At 47.7% G+C, this 26415-nt stretch overlaps 1 protein-coding gene across 1 annotated transcript in view; it reads right to left on the bottom strand.

The window, feature by feature from the left end:
- FER1L5 (fer-1 like family member 5) overlaps window positions 1-26415 on the bottom strand; it is a 44504-nt gene that overhangs the window by 6833 nt on the left and 11256 nt on the right. The window contains exons 16-44 of the mRNA XM_078379689.1: window positions 25924-26004; window positions 25274-25388; window positions 24028-24141; window positions 22567-22744; window positions 21662-21786; window positions 21057-21157; window positions 20745-20934; window positions 19686-19841; window positions 18757-18888; window positions 17619-17782; window positions 16207-16321; window positions 15560-15755; window positions 14453-14616; window positions 13828-14001; window positions 13398-13542; window positions 11591-11772; window positions 11067-11228; window positions 9905-10003; window positions 9115-9276; window positions 7816-7981; window positions 7171-7196; window positions 6511-6567; window positions 5274-5552; window positions 4595-4717; window positions 3779-3934; window positions 2215-2306; window positions 1439-1609; window positions 1149-1297; window positions 159-298 (exon numbers count right to left, since the gene is read on the bottom strand). Coding sequence (XP_078235815.1) covers window positions 159-298; window positions 1149-1297; window positions 1439-1609; window positions 2215-2306; window positions 3779-3934; window positions 4595-4717; window positions 5274-5552; window positions 6511-6567; window positions 7171-7196; window positions 7816-7981; window positions 9115-9276; window positions 9905-10003; window positions 11067-11228; window positions 11591-11772; window positions 13398-13542; window positions 13828-14001; window positions 14453-14616; window positions 15560-15755; window positions 16207-16321; window positions 17619-17782; window positions 18757-18888; window positions 19686-19841; window positions 20745-20934; window positions 21057-21157; window positions 21662-21786; window positions 22567-22744; window positions 24028-24141; window positions 25274-25388; window positions 25924-26004 — 4114 coding nt within the window. The remainder of the gene's footprint in view (window positions 1-158; window positions 299-1148; window positions 1298-1438; window positions 1610-2214; window positions 2307-3778; window positions 3935-4594; window positions 4718-5273; window positions 5553-6510; window positions 6568-7170; window positions 7197-7815; window positions 7982-9114; window positions 9277-9904; window positions 10004-11066; window positions 11229-11590; window positions 11773-13397; window positions 13543-13827; window positions 14002-14452; window positions 14617-15559; window positions 15756-16206; window positions 16322-17618; window positions 17783-18756; window positions 18889-19685; window positions 19842-20744; window positions 20935-21056; window positions 21158-21661; window positions 21787-22566; window positions 22745-24027; window positions 24142-25273; window positions 25389-25923; window positions 26005-26415) is intronic.

The raw sequence follows: 26415 nt of genomic DNA, 5'->3' as shown, positions 1-26415 counted from the left end.
TCCTCCCTCTCGCTGCCGTCCATCCTCCGCCTGCTGCCTGAGGCCAGCATGTCAGGAGAGCGCCAGCCCCGATCAAAGCAACGGTGAGAAAAATACCAGAAAGCAACAGGATGAAGGGAGGGGGCAGGATTCCAGGCCTGTGATGATGATGACATTACCTGGTCAATCCCAGGACAGGCGGGGTTCTTCAGGGTGCGGGTCTCGATGTGTTCGGGCACCTGCCCGCAGGTGCGGAGGAGGTGGAGAGCCAGGCGCTCCTTCGCTGGGCCCAGGTAGCCGTGGGATGGCTCTTTGGTCTCTGAAAGGCAGCAGAATCCCTTTTGGGGGGGATCGCAATTTGGCCTTCAGGCCCCACCCGTGATACTCTGCTAGCGCCATCATCTGTCACCGGAAGCCTCCTGTCAGCCCAGGAACTGCAATGGGTGGGAAAGGGGAAGGGCAACAAGCCATGCAGAGCAATGGTCCTTTCTCGTCTCGGTCAACGACCAGAAGGGCAATTGGAGGAGGGGGCAGCCGTCGGCTAGGGCCCCACCCTCCCTGCTTTCCCCCAAGAACATCCGGTTGCTCTAAACGCCTCTCCTCCCTCCCCGCACATCTCTTTCCTGGGCTGAGGATGGAAGGAAAAGACATTTTCTCCACAGGGCAGCATTTGCCTCAAGGCCTTGAGTTGCCGACCCTCTCCTTCGCCATCGTGCCAAAGATCAGGGATCCAAAGAGTGAAGGGTCCACGTTCCTACCTCAGCCTCCCTTCTCTCTCTCTCTCTCTCTCTCACAAGCAGAGTAGAATAAGTTACTTCTGGGGGTCTGAAAAGGACAGAATCCTCCCACCACTGAGCACTGTGGTCTCCAAAAAGTAACTTTCCCAAGCTTTGCCCCCCAGGAAGCTTTTCGAATCCTTGTACGATTCTCTCTCTGGCTCGGCGGCAGTTTCTTGGCGTCCCCACGGCCGCCTCTCTGCCCTCTCCCAGTGGACCCACTTCTCCCACTCACTGTGCCTGTCTGGCGGAATAGGCGGCTCCCATTCCTTTCCCTCTTGCCCTTGCCTGCTCCTAGGGGAGGCACCCGAGGAGGCCGGCCAACAGGTCGCGGTGGCGGCTTCCTTCCCCTTCCCCTGCTCCTCTTTGAGAGGGAAACGCTGAGGCACTCACCGAAGGCGGACAGCTGGTAGGTCCTGCCCATGAAAAAGGCACGGCTCCCGTCTTCCTCGATCTCCGGCCGAGGCAGGTTTTTCGTCCGGGCATAATTTTCCAGGAGTTCGCTAGGGAGAAGTTGGTCCCGCCACTGACTGGGCCCGCTTCTGCATTTTTGGGGGGGGGAGAGAGAAGGAGGTCGCTCAAGGACTGAACCCAGGGCAGTTCAAGGGGAGAGGACCAAATTCTCCAAGGGGCCTCAAAGGCATATTATCCCTCCCCCCCCCAAATTCTTCCTCTTTCCTTACACACAGTAGGTCTGTGGGAGGCCACAGTTTGCTCCATAACGAGAGAGGAGCCGGTTTTCCAGGTCGATGGTGGTGTCGCCGATGTTATCATCGGGAGGGAAAATGTCAAAGTCGTAGAATGAGATCTTCAGGTCCTTTTCCACTGGGAGGTAGCACAAGAGTTCGTACATCCTGTCGGGGAAGAGCGACAGAGGAGAGGAGAGATGTCGCTCCGTCCTGCTCCCAGAGCCGATTTGAATCAAAATGAAATGGAATTGTTGGAATTGTTTCTTTGTTGAGATTTACACACACACACACACGATTTGCTAAGATGTAGTAAAATGTTGCAATAAGTGCACCCCCCTATCCTCTTAACAGAAGCGCTGCTACCTCAGTGTGGAACAGCGGCTTTGTAGTCCTCTTTGGGCCTTGTGGCGACTGGAGGGTTTCCAGAAGTGGAGAAGGAGAAAGGAAATCTTTCTCCTTCCCCGTGTCCTTCCAACCTTCCCTAGGACATATAAAAGTTTCAGATTTGGGAAGAGGTGGAGAGCCTTCAAGCTAAGGTTGGAATTCGGTTCCGAGCGTAAAGGAGTATGTGTAAGCTTTCTCACGTTGCACAACTCATCGGGTAACCAGTTGTGTGTCCAAGCTTGCAAGCCGTGCCAACTGGGCATGCAATTGGGAGCCCACCGGGTATGCCCCTTCCCAGCTGTCATCTTCAGAATATTTCATACCCTCTGTCAGGAGTTTAAGCAGATACTTCTCCTGCTTCCAGGAGACCAGAGGACTGTACCTACCTCCCAAAGATGGGCTCCAGGGTGTTGGGAATGTAATCTTCTCTGTCTCCAACTTTTTGCTTCCCTATCTTGATCCAAATATAAGGGTCGCACTGCAACAGGATTTGGTCCAGAGCAAAAGATTAGAAAGCAAAGTTTCCCCCGACTTTATGCACCCCCAACACTAAAAAGAACTCTGCATGTTTAGAGCAGGAAGGGGAAAGGGGCAGGGTGGAGGGATTTGGAAGCAAGATATGCCATGTACATGCATTCAGTAAGTTTTCCCTTCTTTATCTTGGCAAACATACGGAAATCCTCTGATTTTCAGAAAGGTAGCCATGACATGGGATGTATCATGAGGAGGCGAGACTGACTAGAAAGGAGGATAATGTTAGGAAAAGTGGAAGACCCAACATGAGTTGGGTTGACTCAATAAACAAGGCCCACAGCCTTCGGTATGTGCCACCCTGAGTTGGGCTGTTAATGACAGGGTGGGGCTCATTAATTCATAGGGTTGCCGTACAAAACAACCTGATGGTGCACAGCAGGAGAGGACAGCTGTGCAGAAGGCACACCTCTCAGGGTTTTGATCAAGGAGCCGCAGGGCGCAGAGGTTAAACTGCAGTATTGCAGACAAAACTCTGCTCACAACTGAGGTTCAATCCCAGGTAGCTGGCCTGAGGTTCACTCGACCTTCCGTCCTTCTGAGGTCGGTCAATTGAGTATCGAGGTTGCTGGGGGGAGGAGCAATTGTGTAGCTTTCATAATTAAATTGTAGACCACTCAGAGAGTGTTATATAAGCAGAACACTTTGCTTTTTCCATTTCTTTGGCTTTTTGAAATGGTGTGGTTCCTTCTTAAAAGGACTGTCCAGGAAGCCTTATTTTTTTCCTGCTTTGTGCTGATCCTTTCCCTCTCCCCCCGCCCTACCTGTTCCCTAGATCTCAACGGGGTGTATCTGCAGCCACAAGACTTTGAGGATTTGGTCAGCAACCTTGCAGAAGAGGAAGATGAGGACGCTTCATTTCTACAGCCAAAAGATCCTCACCTTCACCTCCCTGAGTTTTTCTTTCCCTTTAATGACTTATACTTGCAACCGGTTAATGCCAGATTTAAGAGAAGAGATCTGTGGATGGGCCTCTCCGATTGTTCGGGTCTGTGGACTCTTTGTTCCACCCCACAGTTGATTCAGAAGCTCACATGTTGCCCTGATTTGGTCAGATTTTAAACAAAGGCAGTGCTTATGTCTAGTTTAAACTTCAGAGGAGCTCTCCAAGGTGCTGAACGTGTCAGCTTTCATGCCTGGTGATGGATTCAGCGGTCGTGAGACTGAAACCCAATATGTCAGTACACTTTGGTCACTGAATCCCACACAAGGACAGGTATGGTTTAAAAACAGCAACAACACACTCCTTTAAAGACCGCACAGCTGGGGGCGAAGGCTTCTGGTTGTGGCCGGCCAAGCACAGCTGGATTACCCAAGGTTGGGAATCACGGGTCTAAAGGAACTTTTTAGCAAACGAGGAGGTGTGGGGTGCAAAGCGACAACTAGAGGGAAGCAAAAGGAATGTATAGTTGGGATTACCAAGCCATTTCTGTCCTTCGGCTGTAGATTAAAAGCTCGGATAATGTAGACTCGGACCAAGCATGCCTCACAGACATTGTCCGGAAGTTCCTGGAACTGGCGCGGAGGGGGTGGGATGCTGGGGTCTTCTGGTATTGGATAGATTCGGAAAAGCCCCTGCAACACCAAGCAGAGTGGTGTGTTTTTTTTGGCAGCCTGGGATAAAGTTGCCAACATTTTTCACTGACAAGGCTGCTGTGCCTTTCTCGGCTGCCTGGGAGAAGCAAGAAAAACAGCAGGCGCTCCTTTCTCCAGGGCTGAAAAATGCTGGGGTCTGCACTTGCTGATTCCTTGCTTCTTGGGTAGAGGCTGAGGATACAAATGTTTGGAATGACAGAAAAATAAATTTAGAAAAGTGGGCAGAATCATCTTCAGAAGCATGCTATGGAAATCTGTATTTCTGTAAGGCACCAGATGCATTAAAGAATCTCCAGACATTTGGACTTCCAGAAATTGTTCAGACTATGGACCAAAAGCCAACTTAATGTTACAGATTGGCAGTGATTTAGAAGAATTCCTTAGGTCTTAAAAAAAAAAAGGTTTGACTGTCACAGCAGTCAAATGTTTTTTATGCCTCCTGGGATTTGCATATCAGCTTGCTTTGCTTTGTGATTGGTGATCAAGAGGTAATCAGAGGCTTCATTTGCAAGTATGGTCACTCAGTCATGGCGTTCTCCCTGAATCTTGTCTCTATAATGCTAGGAGGTTTCAGATGCTACTGATGGAATTTCTCTGGTATTTTGTACCTGAAGAAAAAACAAGGGGGAGGGCTCCTACCTTAAATTCACCCCCTACCACAGGGTCGTCGTCTTTCACATGTCCTCGGTACAACCGAAAGGTCTGGCAGAAATCTTGAAAGCCTTGGAATTCGGGCACTTCCTCTAGCTCGCAGTTATAAATCTGGAATCAGGCAACAGACCCTGGCTTACCCTTTGGCTGCACTCCCCATGGCTTAAACATGGGCTTTAAGGGGCTCAGACCCCCATCTCTCCTTGGGGTCCGAGCCTCATAAGTTCATTTGTTTTAGAAGGGGGTTTCCTTGTGAAGCAGCTGCAGAACTGAAGGGGCAACTGGCAGAGAGGAAGTATCCACTGATTCACTTATCCACTGTTCGAAAATACTCAAAATATTAAAAGAAAAATCCATAAAACATCTATTTCTAATGATGAAGTCACCAGAACTGGTGACTAGAGGGAGCCAGAGACCACGCCATGCATATGGTTTGCTTGTTATAATCCACATCGTTCAGCATCTGCAGGGGCAGGCGGGCTTGGAACCGATCCCTGTGGGATCTGTACTGTACTCCATTCAATCTAACACTCAAATTTCCAAACTCTCTATACATCTAGTAACCCAGAGGCAATTTCCAAGAAATTTCATACCAGCTGGGCTCTAAAATCATTTGCCACTGAAGATGTGCTCCCTTTCTGACACCCTCCTTAGGGCGCACACGCACCTTCACGCTGTCAAAGCCCTTCTCCAGATAATTCCCACTCTTTGCCAGGTCACCCATCGTCACGTAGTATTTGCTCCACCAGTCCACTTCCTCCTCCTCGTCCTCCTCCACCTCCTGCAAAGCGAGAGAAGGCCACGATACTGTACATACCACGCATGATAGTTTTTTTTTGCTAGACATTGACTTTTTGCGATTGCTATAGCGATTCGCAAAACAGTGATTCCTATGGGGGAATTTCGCTGGACAATGTTTGGTCCCTGCTTCGCAAACCAATTTTTGCTAGACAACGATTTTGACAGCTCCCTCCGTGCTTGCAAAACGGGTGTTTTTGGGACCTAAGCTTGGCAAGACAGCTATTCAAACAGCTGATTGGCGGTTCGCAAAGCGGCTTTCCTATGGCCGATCTTCACTAGACAATTACTATTCTTCCCCATTGGAACACATTAAACAGGTTTTAATGCATTCCAATGGGGAAATGCTTTTCGCTAGACGATTTCGCTAAACAGCAATTTCAGTGGAACAGATTATTATCGTCTAGCAAGGCACCACTGTACAACTTGAGTGGAAGGCATGCTTCCAGCTATTACCCCTTTTTTTGCCTCCAGGCACACTCTTCCTTCAAAGCACAATCAGACTCAAGCCTCTTTTTACTTCCTTATGACCAATCAGAAATCAAAAGCAAGTTGGTTGCTTTTATTGCAGCTGAAGATCCATTTTTTCAGACAAGCTTTTAGCAATCCTGACTGAGTCCTTGGATGCCTTTTTAAAGTTCAGAGAGTTTTAAAAGTTTACTTGCTTTTAATGATTCGAATGTATTTTCAATGAGTGTGACATTTTATTGCTTTTAACGTTGAACTTACTATGTTTTTAATTCTGTTTTTAGCATTGCAAGCTGCCTTGGGTTCCCCTGATAGGGAGAAAAGCAGCCTATAAATAAAACCATCCAACCAACCAGCGTGCTGGACCAAGCTTCCCTCCTTCCTTCCTTCCATTTCCATTTTTGAGGAAGCGGAAAATATTCCAGGAAGAAGAAAGCTTTAGCACCATGAAGATGACAATCTAAGACGTACCGGCATGTTGTTTGATCTGTAAAGTGACCCGTCAATCCTTGTGGCTTTAAAGAAAGGTTCCCATGGAAAATCTGGGTTTCGACCCTGTGGCATTTGCAAAGGTGAGGAGCTTCCTGCTCCAAAGCCGCCGTGCTGGGAGTGAAATTAATTTTGTCATCGTCACTTACTTTTTGTTCTTTCAGCTTCTTCCATGACCATGGCTTGTAGAGATATTTGTTCAGTTCCTACAAGAAGGAGCAGATTGAATCCCATGTAAAAAAACCTCAGTGTTGATCATCAAAGGTGTTCCTTCTGCTGGGGAATCCCATTGGTTTCTTTGAACATTTTGGGCGGGTTCCTCAGCTGATCAGGACAATCCCTTTGCCTCCCTGAAGACGGCTTGCTTTTGGCTGCCAGACTGTTTCACGTCTTATGTAACAGCCTCAGAGACCATCTTCAAGACGACCGCATGTACTTGCATGACAGGAGACGAGACTTCTACAAATGTTATTTGTCCCCTCATGCAAAGATTGAAAGCCATTGGACTTCAAAGATCCTAAGTCCATCTAGTAGATCAGTGGTTCTTAACCTTTGTTACTCGGATGCTTTTGAACTGCAACTCCCAGAAACCCCAGTCAGGACAGCTGGTGGTGAAGGCTTCTGGGAGTTGCAGTCCAAAACTCCTGAGTAACCCAAGGTTAAGAACCAGTGTAGTAGATTATTGTCCACATAAGGGGGGGGGGGGGGAAATCTGTTTTCTCCAGGTCTACTCAGATCATTTTAGATACAAGCATTTCCACAAAGAGGAAACGAAACCAAACTCAATATTGACAAGGTAAAATGCTTACCCTTTTCCTCTTCACCTTGGAAGTGGCTGTTTGGGGAAGAGAAGAATCGGGAAAGTGTGGAATTAAGCGCCAGCCTTAGAGGGTCTGATGTTCTTAAAGTGTAGGGACAAAGTACCCCGTGAGGGATTTTTCAATAAAAGCAAAAAACATTTAAAGCAAGAAGAACAAGAGCTTAAGGATTAACTGGTTTATTTCAAGCTTTTTGAGAATTCCAGTCTGTTTCCTTAGGCATTTCTGCTGTACATGATGACACAGACTGAAGGATGGGGCCTCTCAGAAAATTTAGCTAGGCCTGCAAGATCAGAGATCACAGCCCCACTTGAGTAACAATTAAGCGTTAGGAGGAAATCCCAGGCGGTGGAACAAGAAGTTTTAGCATATGGCGGACTCTCCTGTGTTTCCTTTCACAAGAGAAAGTGATACATGGGGAAACGGTTGAGTATTCCCACCCCTAGCTGATGCTTGTTGGCACCATCCACCCTCAAACAGGGTTACTGGACAGCTGGCCTGCAGGTCCCCATGACTGCAAGCAGAAACCTAGTTCACCCTTAACCAAGACAGGCATGCGCGCCTGTGGCACGGACAATGTCGCTTTTGCCATAAGCCAAAGGGAGACGTTTTATAAGGCAGCAGAGCAGGCGATACCTTTAGGAAGGAGGTCATGGGCCTTCTTGCCTTCCCATGGGTCACAGTAGTACTGCTTCAGGGACCTCACGGTCGCGTGGCCCACCACAGGCTTGTAGCCAAACTCTCGGTGGTCAATCACTTTCAGCTCAATGGGAGGCGCATAGTCTTCGTCGACAGGCAGGTACTAAGGGAGGTCAGGTAAAAGGTAAAGGACATTTAGTCCAGTCGTGTCCAACTCTAGGGTGCGGTGCTCATCCCCGTCTCCAAACCGTAGAGCTAGCATTTGTCCAAAGACAATTTCCGTGGTCACGTGGCCGGCGCGACTAGACACGGAACGCCGTGACCTTCCCACCAAGGTGGTACCTATTTATCTACTCGCATTTTTACATGCTTTCAAACAGCTAGATTGGCAGGAGCTGGGACACGCGATGGGAGCTCCCTCCGTCGTGTGGATTCGATCTTACGACTGCAGGTCTTCTGACCTTGCAGCAGAGAGGCTTCTGCAGTTTAACCCCGCAGCACCACCACATCCCTTGGGAGGTCAAGATGGATGCCAATGACCGGTCATCCTCCCCATTGAGACAATGCAAAGCCTCTGAGTCTTTTCCCTGTGTTTTCAGAAAGCTCATGGAAAGCATGTCCCTTTGGGGGGTTGGTTGATTGGTTTAATAACCCCCAACGTAGTTGTTTCATCCATTTAAATTTAACGAAGACAACGATTGTGCATCATAGGTCTTGAAAAGTCCGATGAACCCTTGGGCCTTCTTAGCATGCACCCCTCTATTCTTTTCCATTGTATTCTCAAGAATCAGCTAAAAGTGGGTTAAAAGGGACTGTGATGTTCCTTCTGAGGGGTGTCTTACAATCAACTTAAGACTCCCTCTTTTTGGTAGAGAAGCAGCTAGCAAATTAAACTCAGCAGCGAAACTCTAGTAGTTAAGTTGCTGTTAGAGGAGGCCCACTGACTCAGGGTTTTTGTGAGTGGACACTTGTGTAAGTTCCATTGACTTAATAGACCTACTCTGCTTATGACTGGTTTACATCCCATGCTTTTTAGCAACAAACAGCAGGCAATGGAAAAAAAATTGAGAGATGCAAAGAAATGGAAGTACATCTATTTCAGGGGAAAATGTCACATTGAAAATGTAGAATTCAAAATTTGCTTGGTAAAGGCTGAAATACTGGATATTTCCCTTCCTGAGGTTAGCGCATGATTTCATTTGAGACACATCTTAAATCGAACATACACTGACCTCAAACGTTGTCTCTGATGGAGAGCGTTTACTGTTTGCATTAGTGACCGACCGGGTTGCTTACCACTTTCATCAGAAAGATGTTAATTGGAAAATTGGGATTCTCATGTAAGTTCTTGATGGTTGGTGTGTGAATGGATTCCCCGCCACATTCTATAATGAGACTCGGGTTATTGATCACCAGCAGGTTATAGTTTTTCATGTCCCGTAAACCCCAGGCTAAGATCTGTGGGGAAACCATAGTCAACATTTCTGTTTAAAAGATAGCTCAGGGGACAAGGGGACTGATAATTGAAATCTGAATCTTTATTTAGCAGATGTTTGTTGATTTATGAGGCCAAATCCATTTAGGTAAGCCACATACCCAGTAATTATAAAAATAAAAAATGTAGAGTCAAACTTTCAAAAGAGTGAATGTAGCTCTTATTAAGTTACAATGGTAACAACTTAGTTACAACAACCCTACTATTAAACTTTTCCTCCCTGTGCTAACAGACATTCCTCAATGACGCATGCCTCGGCCATCAGACTAGCCACTAAGCTCATGTTATCATCTAGTGACTAGTTGCAAAACAAGGGATACTGAAGGGAAGACACACAGATGAGGAAAAGCATGTGCTCTGACAAACAGACCACCTTCAACTCTTGGGGGAGCACCTCTTCTAAACACATGTTAAAACTATAACCCTGGGAGATGAGTTGGTTCAAATCCTAGACGTAGCATGTAGCCATCATGACAACTATCCAGTGAGAATCTTATCCTCTATGGATTTGTCTAATCCCCCTAGTTCTTAAAAAATGTACTTGCCAGCTGGGGAATTTATGAGTCCCATTCAATGCTGCTTTGTGCTCACCTCAATGGCCATAAGCCTCAAGATGGGCCGGATTCCTTTAGGAATCGTATAGATCCCATCCTTCCAGGCAGGAGGTGGATGTTTTCCCATGGATCCGTCCTGTAGGGGAAGAAAAACATGGAGAATCCTGTGTTTATAGACCTCAGTTTTTTTGCCTTCAGCAGTAAAGAACTAACGGCTTCTGGGAAACCCGAAAATAGCCTAAGGGTCAAACCCAACGTTTAAGAAGAAAACAAATTTCATCTGATTAATCCCTCTGACATGGGGTTACATCAGCACGAAATGCCTCAGCAATCAGATGGGCACATTAAGACCCTGGGACCTTCCAGCGGCCAATCACAACAGCATGCATGCTAAATGCAGGCTCTGGAGATGAGGTAAAGCAGACTCTACATTAATCATGCGTAGCCAGAGGGGCCTGTTTCAAAGCAGCCAGCAGAATAAAGGCTGAAACAAGAATAACACAGGAGAGCACACATGGACACATTTAAAACAAAGATATTTCAAACATCCATGTGGGACTCTGATAGCACTCTTCAAATACTTGAAAGCCTGTCCTACAGAGGAGGGGCAGGATCTGTTCTCAATCCTCCCAGAGAGCAGGACATGCAACCATGGGCTCAAGTTACAGGAAGCCAGATTTAGGCTGTGTATCAGGAAAAACTTCTTAACTGTTAGAGCAGTACGACGGTGGAACCAGTTACCTTGAGAGTTGGTGAGCGCTCCAGCCCTGGAGGCATTTAAGAGAAAATTGGACCCCCATCTGCTTAGAACAGGGGGGTTGGACTCGATGGGCTTATAGGCCTCCCCCAACTCAATTATTCTACGATTCTAGGACTTGTGAGGAGATAGTCTGGGACCTGGTAAGCTCAGGGTAGAGCAGATGTTATTAATCTTTGGCGTACTGGCTCTGCTTGAAATTTGCTCCAGTAACCAGTTATTGGTTGGTTTACAATCTCTTTTCTGTCCCGATGCGATGCAGAAAATTCAAGAGTTTTGGATGCTGAAGCTGAAATTCACAGTGGCTCCCCAAAAAATCCTGAGAGACGCCCACACAGCGCTAAGCTTCTAGCATCCGTATGTGACTCTAAAAATCCCAGCTCATGGCCTGACGTTTTGCAGTCACTCCATCTATTTTATTTTATTTTCTTTTATTTTTTACCTTCTTGTCCATCAGAAGCTCAAAAGCAGCTAGGAGCTGACCCGCCTCTTTCTGCTCTCTGCTGATTGGATGCCGGCGGAGGCGGGGCATTTGTCGGGAATCGAGATTCAGATACACCGTCGGGATGCATAAGCTCATCCCCATGAAATAGTCTGAGCGGCCCTAAAAGGGAGAGGCCAGGAGAGGCCGAGGTGAGCACCGTACTAATTAAAAACAACAACAACAAACCAACGCCAATAGTTACCAATAGTAAAAGAGTGGCCTCAGTAGCCAGATGGGCAGTATACAAACTGAATGGATGGATGGATGGATGGATGGATGGATGGATGGATGGATGGATGGATGGATGGATGGATGGACGGATGGACGGACAGATGGACGGATGGATGGATGGATGAATGAATGAACGAATGAACGAACGAACGAACGAATGAACGAATGGACGGACGGACAGATGTACGGACGGATGGACGGATGGATTATTATTTTATCCTGTGGCCCAGCCAAGAGACCATCCTACATACACTTGGGTTGTAGTCAACAATCTCCACTCCCACAACGGGTGGATCTTCCTCGGTTGCCCGTGGGTCTCCGTAGATCATGACGTTCTCGAAGAGGAGCGTCTGGTCCCAGACAGGGCTCAAGGTGCCGGCGATGCAGCGGGTGCATTGACTCATGTGGAGGAAGGAGACGTGGGCCACCGGATCTAGCAGAGAAGAAACATGGCCGAAGACGGGCAGGTGATTCCCTGCAAACTCGAGCATCACCCTGCATTTTACTTTCACATTCAGACAGAGGGGTTTTACAGCACAGACCAACCTCTGTTCTCCACCCTCTTTAGGAAACCCTAGAAAGGCTACATCTAGACTTTTTTATGGTCTTGTACAACTAGAAGCTAGGAAATCTCCAAGCCGGTGAACTCTCTCCTCCCTGAAGTTCTGCAGGTCTCCACTCGTTGTCCTTCTGTGCTGTCGGGTTGCTTCGGATGAACCGGAAACCTAGCAGGATTTGCAAGGCATGGGAAATGCTGAAAGAGCTGTTACCCATTGCCGTCACCCAGGGAGTTTCTGTGGCTGAGAAAGGATTTGAACTCAGGCCTCCTCAGTCCACGTTTGCCACTCTACCCACTACACAGCATGATGCTGGATGTTCTCTAATCTACACTTCCCACCTTCAAAGCTGCTATTAGTCCCGTTAGAGAATGAGAAAAAAGACAGGGGTGGTGTCCGTTTGGATAGCCTTTCCCCCCTAGGCTGGGAAACAGAAATCCCACAGGGAGGTAAAGGGAAGGAACTGGGAAGAGGTTTAGTGCAGGAAAACAATATGGGGGCAACATGTTTACCCCCCGCATGGTTGCCCTGATCCAATTTGTCCCTTCCCGTGATCTCCAGTGAAAACAAACAAAACAAGGAGGCCCAAATCAAAGCTCTCTGGCACCTCCTTTTTTTCTCAGTTCTGCAAAAGAGGAGGCAGGACACCATCCCAAAATACAGGTGGAAGAGACTCCCTGGTGGTCTCAAGGCTGACCATCCAAAGAGGCAGACTGAGGGCGCTGACCCAGGCATCCGATTTGGGGGCTCCTAAGAGGACAGCAAAGCATTACTGTATTGACTTTGCATATTATGGGAAGGCAAGATTCTCTAGAAAAGACCTTGAGGCTGGGAAAAGTGGAAGGCAGCAGGAAAAGAGGAAGGCCCCATTCTGCCTCAGGCAGCAAAATCTCTTTAGCCATCCCCGAGAGGTCTGAAACAAATGCCAGCCATATACTGAGCAGGGAGGGGCTCAATCCCAATTGTTCTCAATAGTGTGACAAATCTGCTCCAGGTTTTGTTACGAACGTTCAAAAAAAGTGCCCCATGGTTTTGAACCTGTTTGGGGCATAGTGTTCAGCAGTGGAAAGCTTTTATACATCTTGGGCTAAAAAATTGGGGTTTATTCACTACCCGGGATGGCAGGGGCGTTCTTTTTCTTCACACACCTGCGGCACCCTGAGCAGAGGTTCCAACAAGATCCCTCGCCTGGTAAAGATAGCAGCGCAACTGGAAGTAAACTGGACCTGAAATGCAAACGTTGACACGAATTCAAATTTTGCTTCCTGCTTGTTGAATTAGCTTTCCCACAACATGAGTTTTACAAAATGCTCATGCTGTTTCTAGAGACAGTGCTCCCTCAAGTGGTGAAAAGGGTATGACTTGGAAAGCTCAGCAAGGGCTGAAATTTGCCCGTCACTGGAGTTCATCACTGACATGTGACTAACAGCTTATTTTGCCTATCCAGAAATATGCATAATGAAGAGGAGCATTAATTGGGGACCCTCAATAGATTACTCACTTTTGAAAATGCAAAAGAGGAGGGGTGTGTTCATCTTCAGGAGGCTTTGGGAAGGACGCCTCTCAACTTTTTTCTCCTCTTTCTTTTCTTCCGTCTTCTCTACCGCCGTTGTTCTTATTTTCTCTTGGCCCTCTACATCCACACCCTGAAAAAAAGACACAATAAGACCATGCCCTTAACACCCTTGGGGGTTCGCATATGTTGAATGTCCTCCCTCAGTCAAACTTCCAAGACTTCTGTGTCAAGAAAAAACTTAATCCCACTCTCCACATGGCTTATACAACCCTTTTAATGAACACAGTTGCATTTATTTTATGCTTCGTATTCTCTTCCACCATCTACCCCCTTTTAAAAAAATACTTGTCCATCTTGCTCCAACTGAGGAAAGCAGCACTTGGTGGAAGGGGGGGGGGCTTGGCAGCCATCTTACCAGTGATCCCTCCAAGAGGAAGATAGGAGCTGCAGGGCCGGGGGATTCGGGCTCCAGCTTCCGGCGCCAGCATCGTCGGCGGAAAACATCGCTGGGATTTCGTTGCAGGTGAAACCTCCAGCCGGTGCTGGGAGCATATTCCCACGCCTCGTCTCTCCCCTTTACAATGGAATGCTGCAGGAAAAAAAACAGAGGGCAGGGTTGGAATGTGTCAGTGAAGAGGCAGGCCTGGGGATGATGGGGTTTGTAGTTCCAACACATCTGAAGGGCAAAATTCTAGGGAAGGCTAGTCTGTCTGAGTCTGAGGTCAATGCTAGTAATCTAAACTGGGTTTTAGTTTGAACTTTCCCAATACCTCCTTTGGCATTCGGACGACAACCTGGAACGGACTCTCTAATCTTGAGAGGTTTACCACCTATAGCAACCCTGACGGGGCTTTCAAGGGAAGTGAGATCTTTAAGGAGTGGTTTTACCAGTTCTACGCACACACCCCGTGTGTTTTTATGGCTCAGCGGGGATTTGAACCCAGGCCTCCTGCGTCCTAGTCCATCCCTCTATCCAATACACCACACGGGGTAAAATCTGCGACACGGCCCATGTGATTCAGTCCCGGGTCACCCATTACCAGCTGGAGGAAGGACGTCATTTGCTGTTCCTGGTTCTCCTTGACCAGATTCCGGGCACGCTTCCTCAGCCAGCGCCGACGCCGGTGCGTGTGGTAGGTCTTCTCGGATGCGTTCCAGGAGTGAGGGAATTCAGCAGGCGGGAGAGCAACGCCGTATTCCCAGCCTATGAAAGGGTGTAAAGCAACCCTGAGGGTCTTCAGAGCGACTCATCCAGGGATACAAATGCCCCGTCAGACCTCTCTTCCTGTTTTCCCCAAAAAGGCCGAATATAGTGCATGGTTTGCTCTTTGCTTAGAGCCTGTATTAGTTGTAGATTCTCCACAGAACCTGTAATTCTTGTAATCCAGTGGTGGTTTCCAAACTTAGGTCCTCTGATGTTCCCTCGCTCACACCCTGCATCTTGTTCTTGTACTGCAACTCCCAAAAATCCTGGCCAGCACAGCTAGTGGTGAAGGCATCTGGGAGTTTTAGTCCAAGAACATCTGGAGACATCCAAGGTTGGAAAAGCATTGTTCTAATCTAGGATCTATCATACAGACAAAATTCTTTCCCGAGTCTTCCTAGAGCAGTAACTAACTAGCTCAGTACAGTAGTAGATCTTAGATAATCTTAGAACGGCAGAGCTGGAAGGGACCCTGCGGATCATCCAGTCCAGCCCCTGTCAAGAAAGCCCTGTGAGGAATCGAACTCCCAGCTTCTAGTTCTGCAGCCAGATGCTTAAACCACTGAGCCATCCAGCAGATGAAGGAGAAGAGGTTCCAAAACATGTTGTTGTTTATGATGGCCTAGCTAATTTGCTTTAAACGTAGAAGCCACACACATGATACCATTACATCATCTCTGTTCGACGCAATGATGCTGACATGGCTGAACATTTAAGTCTGCGTCCAAAAGATGTATATTAATTCCAACTTCACTCCAGTTTTGGCTACCATAAATTTACTGATTTGCAAATGCACATTTTTAAAAAACTGAGCTGCACATCCTGTGACACTAACAGAAAGCAAGTGCTTGCTTGTAAGGGCTAGCAAATTATCTCTGGTGGAAGTTGGTGATGTCTCCCCTCGACCGGTCCAGGGCCAAACTGAATCAAAATAGAGACTTGCCTCCATCGTCCACAGCCCGGTTCACTTCCACTTTCCAGTCTTCCACAAAGATCCAGCCCTGGGGACACACAATCTCTTCCTTTGGTGGGGTAGGAGCACCACTCTTGAAAGGGAAGGGAAAGAATGTGGAGTGAGGAGGATGGGCTGTGAGGTCTGAGAATATCAGAAGGATGCATGTCCAGCCATTGCTGGTCCTCTTAATGGCAGGGCATTTAAAAATCAGTTGGAATCATCCATAGGGAAAAGGTTTCCTCCCCCAAAATCTTGCCTTGGCCCCAATACAGCAGGACCCCCCATATCTGCAGGATCAGATTCACTTATCCACTGATTCACTTATCCACAATCTGAAAATATTAAAAGAAACATCCTAGAAACATATATTTTTAAAGATGAAGTTACCAGAACTGGAGGTTAGAGGGAACCAGAGACCATTTGTTGTTGTTGTTTAGTCATTAAGTCATGTTCGACTCTTCGTGATCCCATGGACCAGAGCACGCCAGGTTATTAAAATAGTGTTCACTACAATCCAGGTTTTTCAGCATCTGTGGGGAGGGGGATTGGAACCGATCCCTCATGAATGCAGGGGTCCTCCTGTCAGTCCACCACCTCAGTTCCTTTCTTGAGTTTTATTACAGCTTTGCACTTACTGCGTTGCTGAAGGGGACCGGGGCTGGCCTCCATCGACGTCCCGGTTGCCGAGTCTGGTTCTCATACACTTCCTCCAGCACCTCTGTGTGGTTCATCTCTTTGTCCAGCAAAAGCCTGCTCAGAAGCACAACCGCCGAGATGCGGGCGTGAGGTTCGATGGCCCATATGAACACACGACGAGAGTGTGCTGTTGTTGGAGCAGACGCCTTGGGGCTAAGTCTCCCCTGAGCCACACAGCCTAGGCGGCCCTGGATGTTTTTGCAAACTCTGCTTTATCCAGGAAGAGAGGAAGTTGACTTATACCAGTTCAGAATATTTCTGCACCCAACTTTGGACTGTCTGCAGCCATAACAGTGACGTCTCTTGAACCACGTTGACTGCCTTTCTGTTTCTAAACTACAGATGCCAACGACTGGACTTGAGACTATTTTTGCTTCCGAGGGCTCTACCGATGACGTTGAGAAGGTCCAGTTCCAGAAAAGACCTGCTCCTCTTTCCGGCACCTCTTGCGCTCAACGTGAGAACCACACTTGTCGCCCAAGAAGCGAGAGACGAGCCAAAATCATGTTGCTCTGTGCAGTCAATGACTCTAGAGTAGGTCCATTGAATCAACAGGGATGCCCAGAGTCAACCCCCTCTGTAAGTTCCATTGATTCAAATAGGTCTGCGGTAACTGTGACTTTGCTACACGAAGGTAAATCACAGCTAGTGTAGGCCCATTGGCATCAAAGGAACTTAGGACGGAGTTGACTTGTCATATCTCCGTTGATTCCATGGACCTAGCCTGTGATTTATCCCGCGAGGCAACAGGATTTGGGCCACTTAACACATAGAAAGCAGAGTATAAAAAGAAGCCCGAGAAGGGAGCAACACATCTTCAGGTCTGGGACAGGTTGTAGCATTTCTCCCATTTTTCTCCCTGTTTTCCTAGATTAAAAACTCTGGTTACTTAATACAGACAATTCTTTCCCATTCTCTCAGCATCCAAAGAGTTGTTGGGGTAACACACATGCCCATGATTAACCAATTTTTCCTCCCATAATTGTGTTTCCCCCAGAAATATGTCCCTCGATGATATTCAGACTTGCAAATCGAAGCCTGTGTTGACCAGTCGCAGAACAAAGCATGCTAAGCCCAAGATACTCGAGCGTGATGTGAAAAATAAATGCATTTCACCACTTGGGAGAAGACCTCTACAAATAATTGTTGAATGCAGCAATCAATTGTCTCATCTGACCCTCAGAAGAAGAAGAAGAGGCATGGTTTTCTCTATGTTCTACCAGGATTTTTAAATTTTTATTTTGTATTTCCTTATGTTGGCTTTTATTGTGAGCTGCTTGAGAGACAACATGATCCTTTTCCTTACGGGTGGGGTGATTTTTAAGAAGACAAGTCAAATATGGAGACTCACCTTCTCTGGGGCTCCGGAGCCCACTCACCGTCCCACTTCCAACCTGCAGGCAACTGGAACTTGTCTTTCGGAAGGCTGACCCGCCCAGTGACATCTGAAAAGCTGGGATATGGCGTGAGGTCCCTTGTCCCCCAGATGCCGTGTGTCTTCTTTTGGTTCTCGTACTGAAAACAGCAGAGTAAAAACCATCAGAAGGCTGGGGTTGCTTTAAGGGTCCTGAATTTTCCTCTGATTCAATGGGTTTCGGGTGAAAAACATGGGGCAAATCTTCTTGCCATGTTCATAGAAATCATAGAAAAGTGAAGTTGGAAGGGGCCCACAAGGCCATCCAGTCCAACCCCCTGCTCAAGGCAGGAATGCAATCAAAGCAGATCTGCCAGGGGATTATCTAAGTTTTCTCTTGAATGCCTCCAGTTGTTGGAGCACTCACCACCTCCCTCTGAGGTCATGGGTTCCATTGTCATACTGCACTAACAGGAAGTTTTTCCTGTCAACTGAAATCTGGCATCCTTTAACTTGAGCCCATGGTTGTGTGTTCTTGCACACTACAGTGGTACTTCACAAGATGGCAACCCCTCTAAACGACGAATCCGCATAATGATGACTTTTTGCAATCGCTATAGCGATTCGCAAAACAGTAATTCCTATGGGGGATTTTCGCCGGACGTCGATTAGGTCCGTGCTTTGCAAACCATTTGTTTGCAAGACGATGATTTTTTTGGCTTCGCAAAATGGTTGCCCTGTGTTTTCCGGACCCATGCTTCTCAGGGCAGCCATTTTTACAGCTGATTGGTGCTCGCAAAATGGCTTCCCTATGGGCGATCTTCGCTGGACAACAAGGTATTTTCCCCATTGGAATCCATTAAACCGGGTTTCAATGCATTCCAATGGGGAAAGGGTTTTCGCATGATGACAGTTTCGCTAAACAGCGATTTCAATGGGACGGATTATCGTTGTCATGCGGGGCACTACTGTATTTTGTCCACCCTATAACCTTACAAGGTAGGCAAAGCTAACAGACAGAGGTGGGCCCGAGGCTCTGAAGTGGATTTTGTGACTCTGCAGGGACTCGCTCGGAGGTTTCCCTCCTGATGGCACTCAAGCGTCTCCTTCTCTCCAGCGGCCTGGCACGACTCACCGTCTCGGCGTAAACGAAAATTTTCCCTTCGCAGCATTTCATGAACTCTGCGCTGTCCGCCATCCGCCCGAACCACATTCGCACCCGGAGCACCGCAGGGATAAGGCTGTCGACCCCTTTGGCTTGTGCGCCCTGCGGGAGAAATGGCAGGAGTTATGGGCGCGCACCATCGCTGTCCTCTGGATTGAGGAGGAGTTGAAAATGGCTTCAGCGAGAGAGGAGAAAAAAACAGAATTACATTTTAAAAAAAAACAATCTGATGTGTTGTCGTGGGACTGAAATCACCCCGACAGAGGACTAGAGACTCTGAAGCAATGTTTTCAGTAGATGAGACCACAATATCCTAACTGAAAGCCACACACTGTTAAGAGGAAAAATATTGGCTAAGGCACAGGACCCGTTCTTGATAGTTCACAACTATTTCCTCCTCTGTGGAAGCTAGTTGTTCTCTCTCTTATCCTTGTTAGACTGGGGTGGCCCTATGTGGGACCTCATCTCCATGACATTGGTCAGCACATTAACCCATTTTGGGGATTTCTATAAAGAAGTCTGGGTCCTTCTCTTTTTTCCTCCTGCTCTAGCCCCAAATGGCGTTCCCAGAACAGACATACTGGATTTCTCCCCATCTTTCGTTATTACTTAAAAGATTTAGAGGGTTGATTCTCCCTTACTCCCACCACCTCTTAGCAAGACCTGGTTTATTCTTATGCCATTGTGCGTTCACACCTATGCAGAGTAGCAGAGAGCCATGGAGGGCCCTGATTGAGCGCTTTGGTAAGGAGGCAGGCAGGCAGGAGGTGGGGCAATGCCTTCTGTGCCTTCACAGACTCGGGGCTCCTGCACAAACCTCCCACCCCCTTCCCCCCATCAATTCTTGCTGAAGGAACTGGCCAAGTTGGTGCACTCACAGAGTGCAATTTTTTTTGTACCTTCAGGAAGATGGTGTGGGTTTTGCCACACAGCCCGCCTCTGGCATGGAGACCAGCTCTGGAGAACATGATGGTCTGTGGCTTCACCCGGGCATGGGCCACCCGGCGCTCCCCACACAGCATCCAGATCATCACGTCCGGTATGCCGATCTGGGTCTACGAGAAACCAAAAGAATAGATCGCCCGAGGTCCTTTACGGGGCTTGGATTTCCGCTTATTTAAACAACATCCTTAGAGATGTCCTTTGGCATCATGGGGAAAAAGGGTCCAGAACAAGGTAAACCAGGTATCTGTATTACCAGTTATTATTACTATTGAGCCCTATACGGCTTGGATTCAGGCTGTTTGAAGGATCGTATCATCCCCTTGTGAGCCTTCTCGGCTTTTAAGATCTTCTGGGGAGGCCCTCCTCTCGGTTCCTTCACTTTCCTAAGCGGGCTTGGTGAGGACACGAGACGGGGCCTTCTCGGTGGTGGCTCCCAGGCTGTGCAATGCAGTGACCCGAGAAGCCAGGTGCCCCCCTCACTCTGGTCCTTCCATTGTCAGTCAAAGACCTTCCTCTTCAAGCAGGGTTTTAAGCAGTAAGTTATCTCAAGAATGATGTTTTTTAACTTAAAGGTTTTAAAATATATTACAATTGTTTTTATAGTTGATTGTTTTAATCTTAATGGATTTTGTGTGTGTGTTTTCAATTGTGATATTTATACAGTGTTTCAAAATTTCTTATTTTGCCTGTTGTGAGCTGCCTTGGGTCCCCTTCTGGGGAGAAAGGTGGCCTAAAAATAATTTAAATAAATTACTGGAGCAGATACAGGGTAATGCAAGATGCTCCTGGTCATGCTTGGGTTTCTGAGGGTGAATTCTTACGAATCAATGAAGCTTGTTGTGACATTTGGAAGTTTAAAAATGCAGACGCATGAATGAGAATCCTTGGTGCCAGCGGACGTTGCACAAAATGGAAACACCTAAGCAGAAGGAGGCTGACGGCCAAAGCGTCCATGAAAGACGATGCCACTCTTGGAAATTCTGGGGGTGAGGTGGGTTAATCCCCCAAAATACCTCGGTGGTGACCGTGGCGAGCCTGCTCAGCCAGGTCTCTGCTTTGGCAATGAGTTTCGGCAGGGGTATTTTCCAGCTGGTCTTCTCCGCGGCCTTGCCGATCTGCTGGAGGAGCCGGAGGCGAAGTTTTCTCATTTGCTGATCTAGAAGAGTGGCCGGGGTCCGGCTTTCTGAACCCGGAAGGGGCTTCCTGAGTGCAGAGAAAGTAACGAACGTTCAACTTTCCGCGTGGCAGGAGAAACAACAGGATGGTAGAACTTCCCCTGAACCGGAACCCGCCACCTCATCTCCCGTCCAATCTCTGTTACTCACTTGCAGTCCTCCACCAGGTCCTTCTGAAGTTTCTTCCAAGCCACCTCCACAAGCGGGTTGCGGGCATCACGGATGGCTTTAAGAGTCTCCAGATTCCTCCTCTGTGAGGGGATGAGTCATGTTTACAGCTGTGCAGCCCATTAAGTTAAACCCACCACATCTCTGGAAAAATGGATAGCATCTTCCAGGGTTACTTACCTCTGGTGAGTTAAACGCACCATGGCCGAGGGTGGAGGAGAAAAAGGCCAGGAGACGCTCGGTTTTAGGGTGGAGGGCGAGCAAATGAAACGGGCAGGATTTGGCCAGAAGGATGGAGTGAGTGGCGAGCCGGCCTCCCCCTGGAGCCACCACTATCCTCCACCTACTGGATTCCCCACTTAGGGCAAGCATGAGGTTGGCGATGGCGGCTTCCATCAGGTCCACGGGGAGCCTCCTAATGGCATTCAGCCAGCTTGTTCTGAAGACAGGGTGGGCGAGAGGATAACCTGCCATGCCCGTCCCTCTCAGACAACTTCTCACAACCAGGAATGGGTGACCCGGGGGGGGGGTGTCTGCCTGGCACCTACTTGCCCCCCCTTTTTTCCGTAGCCTGCTCTCAGACTTACCAGCCTCGTGTGTATGAACTCTATGGTGTTCACACATTCGATCCGGTGGCCAACGTCCTCCCAGAAGGAAGTGATGGCCACCATGGGTTTGGTGTCGTACCATGGCAGGTAGTAGTAATAGTTCCCTGGAAAAGAGATGCTCAGCTTTGGGAAGAGCCTCGCTCAAACCAACCTGCCAACCCGCTTCTGACCCTCTAACTCAGGATTGTGTGGCGGACTCATCCCCCGGACTCCCAGAAAGATGAGCAACAGGGTCCTGGAGCAAATCAAGCCTGAACTATATCTCTGGTGGCAAAGATGTTGAAACAGAGGCTGTCCTACTTTGGGCACCGCATGAGAAGGCAGGATTCTCTGGAAAAGACAATCACGCTGGGGAAAGTTGAAAGCAGCAGGAAAAGAGGAGGACCAAATACGAGATGGATCGGCTCCCTAAAGGAAGCCACAAGCTTGAGTTTGCAAGAGCTGAGCAGGCTCAGTTGAGGACAGGGCCTTCTGGAGATGGCTCACTGATGGGGCCACCATAAATCAGAGGCGACGGCACGTAACAACAACATAGTCTAAGAACTGATGCGGTGTCACGGTTGCACGGTTAAACCTAGACCTAAGAGGGCAGGGTGCAAGTTCACACAAAGATTTTTCAGTGGGTAGATCAGACGTTGTTGGACTACATCTCCCATCAACTCTAGCTAGTGTAGTCCGTGATGGGGGATGCTAGGACTTGTAGTCTATCAACATCTGGAGGGCTCCATTTCACTCACCGTTACCACCCCACTACCGAGATGTCTCCCCCAGGCCTCTCAAACAGCTCTTCCCTTCTCAAGACTTTTCTCCCACAAAATTTCTTCTTTGCCTTCCCGCCACTGTTTCCGAGCCACGGGTCTCTCTGCCACGCCGCTGCTCCTTACCGTCATACACGGCGTGGCTGTATTGAGTGGTGGAGGGAAAAGGCTTGCAAGTGCCATCAAATTTGTTGCCATAATTCCCGATGCTGACTTCGAACTGGATCTCTTCCTTGATGTCACCCAACATGGTCGCTGAGTAAAAGACCACACACAGGCCATACCGACGTTGGGGCAGGAAGCGCTACCGGGGGGGAAATGGCCAGTTTGGCAGTTATAAGACTCAATGTGTGAAGTCAGATTTCTCCCAGTCTGTTCGTGTTAACTGGCCACATGGAGGAGGAAATCGGCTGAGCAGCCTTGTTTGCAAGAGGTTCAGTTACAGGAGAACTACCTTAAATAAGCTGTAAACAAGGCTGTTTAGCTAATTTCCTCCCCTTGCTTCCTTCCCTCGCTTCCGCCTCTCGTCCCCTCCCTCCCTCCCTTGGTGTCTAGTCTAAGAAAGTAGCATGTCCCAACTCGGTTTTTCACATCTGCCATTCAGATAAAGTAGCAGCTTAAAGGCTACAAAGCATATTATGTGGCATTTGTTTGCTGGCATAAGGCATCTGATGAAACAGACTTTAATCCCTGAAACTTTACATCAGGGTCTGGAGAACATTTTTGTCTCCCTCCCACAAGCAATGTTGTCGCCATCAGGCAGGCTCTGTCCCCCTCTGTTGGCTGTTCCCTCTCCTGGTGTCACCCACCTTTGTTGCTCATCATCATTCCATTATTTTTCTCTCCATCTATTGCAAATTTCTCCCCTTCTCAACTCCTTTGGTTTCTCCCCCCCCTCCCGGTGCAACCACAGGCGCACCCCATTCTCTGTCTCTCTGTTCTTGGGAGTATTTTTTTTTAAAGAAACGCTTTCCAAGTTTTGTTCGTTTGTATAATGGTCGGTAATTTCAGTTATCCAAAAAGCTGGCTGCACATGCCCTCTCGCAATGACCTAAAGCACCAGATTAGAAAATCCCCATGCTGATCAGAAACCGAATGACAGCTGAACTCATGAGCTTAGAGGGAAAGGGTGGAATAGGGAGGGGAGCGTGATGATGATGTCTGATCTTGTAGGGGCAGAGAATGTCTTTTGCTGAATCTAACAGCCACAGTTTAATAGGACTAAGCCCTGGTGCTGAAGCCGATCCTACAAACAGCTTTAGGACCTTGGAGAACGCCATAAAAAATAAAGAGTAAAACATGGTGTGGATTCATCATCCTCTGGTGGGGCTCTCTCTTTTGGGCCAGTGAGGATTATGGTCCAGAAAAGATGCAGGGGACAGGAGGGGAAGAGATCTCGATTCTAAGTCCCTACCATGGTCTTAGCACTGTAGCCTTCCCCAACCCAAATGAAGCATCCTTTATACTCCACTGTAAGGCAATACTGACTGTCTTCCCACTATCCCACTGGCTATCCTAGCTGGAGGATTCTGGGAACTGAGGTCCAGGTCGCTAACTTCGCCCTGAGTTACTTCATTTCCTGGTTACCTCCACCCTCCTCACAACATCTTCAGGTATGTCTTCTATGATCTGGACCGGGATTGACTCCATGTTGGTGCTCAGCTCCACGAGGACTCTTCCCCGGTAAGCGACCCCTTCCTCCTGGAAAATACATAGAGAAAAAGGGGATGCACCATGGAAACAAGCAGGAGAGCAGCAAAGTGGTGAAATCCTGATGATTCGGAAAGAAAGGGTCTGGGGAGCATGCACGAATTCTCCTTCGCTCCATTCGCAATGGGAAACATGAGCAAACTTGCAAATTCTCAGTCTTGACCAAGAGACCCATGAAAGAAAAAAGCTGGAGAATTTTCCCGTCATGTGATGATTTAAAATAAGAAAGGGATCTAAAATTCACAAGGTGCAGAAGGGCATATGTATAAGGGCCTTCTCTGTGGCTGCTCCCAGACTTTGGAACTCCCCCCCACTGGAGGCCAGGCTGGTCCCATCTTTGCTGTCCTCCCACAAGCAGGTAAAGATATTTCTCTCCAGGCAGGCTTTCCCTGAATGACCGGGTTTCTTAAATGGAATGTTATGCCTTCCTGTTTTGAATGTGTTTTAGTATTGCTTTTATTTACCATTTCTCAAAGTGGTATTTGTTCCCTTTTAATATCTGTGTACTTAATATTTTTAGCTTTAAATATTCTCTTTTAATGATGTCAGCTGCCTTGGGCCCTTTTAAAAGGAGAAAGGTGGGGTTAAAACATTCTAAACAAACAAATAAATGCAATTTGAGCTGTGCAGAGCAATTTTGAAAATTCATGTCCAAGGTTTGAATTAATATCCAAGGTCCCAGCCCCGCAGGGTTTGTAGCCTGCTTACTCGGAACCAAATCCATTGGCAGGCATATTTTCTCAGAAGCAAGACCTTCTGAACTGAACAGTGCTTATTGCCATATATATTGAACCACTACACTTAATGGAATGTTCCTAGTCTGTTTATAATTGCTGTCTTTAAAAACCAATTTAAGAACAGCAATTCAAGCACTTAAGACATTATGGAACACAGCACAAAAAGCAGGTTAGATGGATTGCTATCATATTGATTTTCACCATATTAGCTATGGTACAAAAGCAAAAGTAAACAGGAAGGAAAAGTGGGTATTTTCTCTTTTATATGTTCCACACTTCCTTTTTTTGAAAACAACTTCAGGCATTGTCCGTGCCTCATAAAGTGATCACCCTCTTGATCCTAAGCACAGAATGCATTTGAAGGGACACAAAAGGGACATACTTACTACTGCAGTGCTGAATTTTGAGGGGAGAACATCGTCACCCATAAACTCCTTTGGGCTCCCATAGAAGGTCAGGAAGCTCGGCCCGAAGCATGGCAAGAAGCCGGAGAAATCCCCTGAAACCAACAAGAGCTTGAGAGGAAAACCAAGCTCATTTGCAGCGTGTGGAAGAAGGCAATCTCAGGAAGGGATAAAGAGATGTCTTTTCTCTCTTAAGGCAGCTCTGCTTTCAATAGTGTCTTAGCTACATAAATTCATTTCTAGTCAGATTTTTACCAGTCCAATTTCTCAAGCAGAAAGCTGTGAAAGAACTGGGTGCCTGGAAAGAAATTGTCCTAATAGCAGGAAGTACTCAGTTCCTTCAATGCTTCCAGGAGCCTGATATCCCATCACCAGTGGGGCCGGCTGTTTGGGTAACCCACGGCTGCTCCATCCGACCTGTCACTCAGAGAGCTGTGAGAGGACCCACGGGGGAGCGCCCTGTCCACCGTTCCCTGACCCCTTGTCTTGTCTACATTTTGACACAGCCTGCCAGTGGGGCTGTGTTTTGTGAATGGATGGGGTTTATCTCCTAGAGTTTCTGCCTTCAGGAGCAAAACGTCAACCCAACCAGCCAGGATGTGGGAAGTCTGAAAGCTTTCTTACTTTTATTGTCTATTTCAGCCCCTGTGGAAGAGATCTGAGAGAGACTGATAAATGTGGTCCCCAGAATATTTCCGTCTCCATGTTGCTCCCTAGAAAACAAAAGAAAGGAATGTACATGGTCATTGTGAGGGGCTGTAGAAGGAGCAGGCAAAAAGTGGCCTGAATGGCGTGGGGAGCCACCTGGGGGTCCCAATACAAGCCCCTAGCACCTCATCCCCTTGACCCTCCATGTACCAAATCCCTATTTTAAAATAATTTTTTAAAATGCCCAGAAAGCCCCCTTGTGTCTTTCATGGACTGTGGTATCCGTTTTGCTCTATTTTGGATCCTAACCCCAGTCTCCCAGAATCTGCTACACCTTCAATATTTTGATTTTTTTAACCAATAGAGGGTGCAAGAGAGCCTTTTCAGAATATAATTTGAAAAGAAAAATTATTTGAGGTCGAGGGACATGGTTATATTTGCAGATTTCCACGGTCCAGAGGTGGCTTCATGCAGAC

This window comes from Pogona vitticeps, chromosome 8, assembly GCF_051106095.1.
Source record: "Pogona vitticeps strain Pit_001003342236 chromosome 8, PviZW2.1, whole genome shotgun sequence".
Lineage (NCBI taxonomy): Eukaryota > Metazoa > Chordata > Lepidosauria > Squamata > Agamidae > Pogona > Pogona vitticeps.
This window is presented reverse-complemented; position numbering and strand designations above follow the sequence as displayed.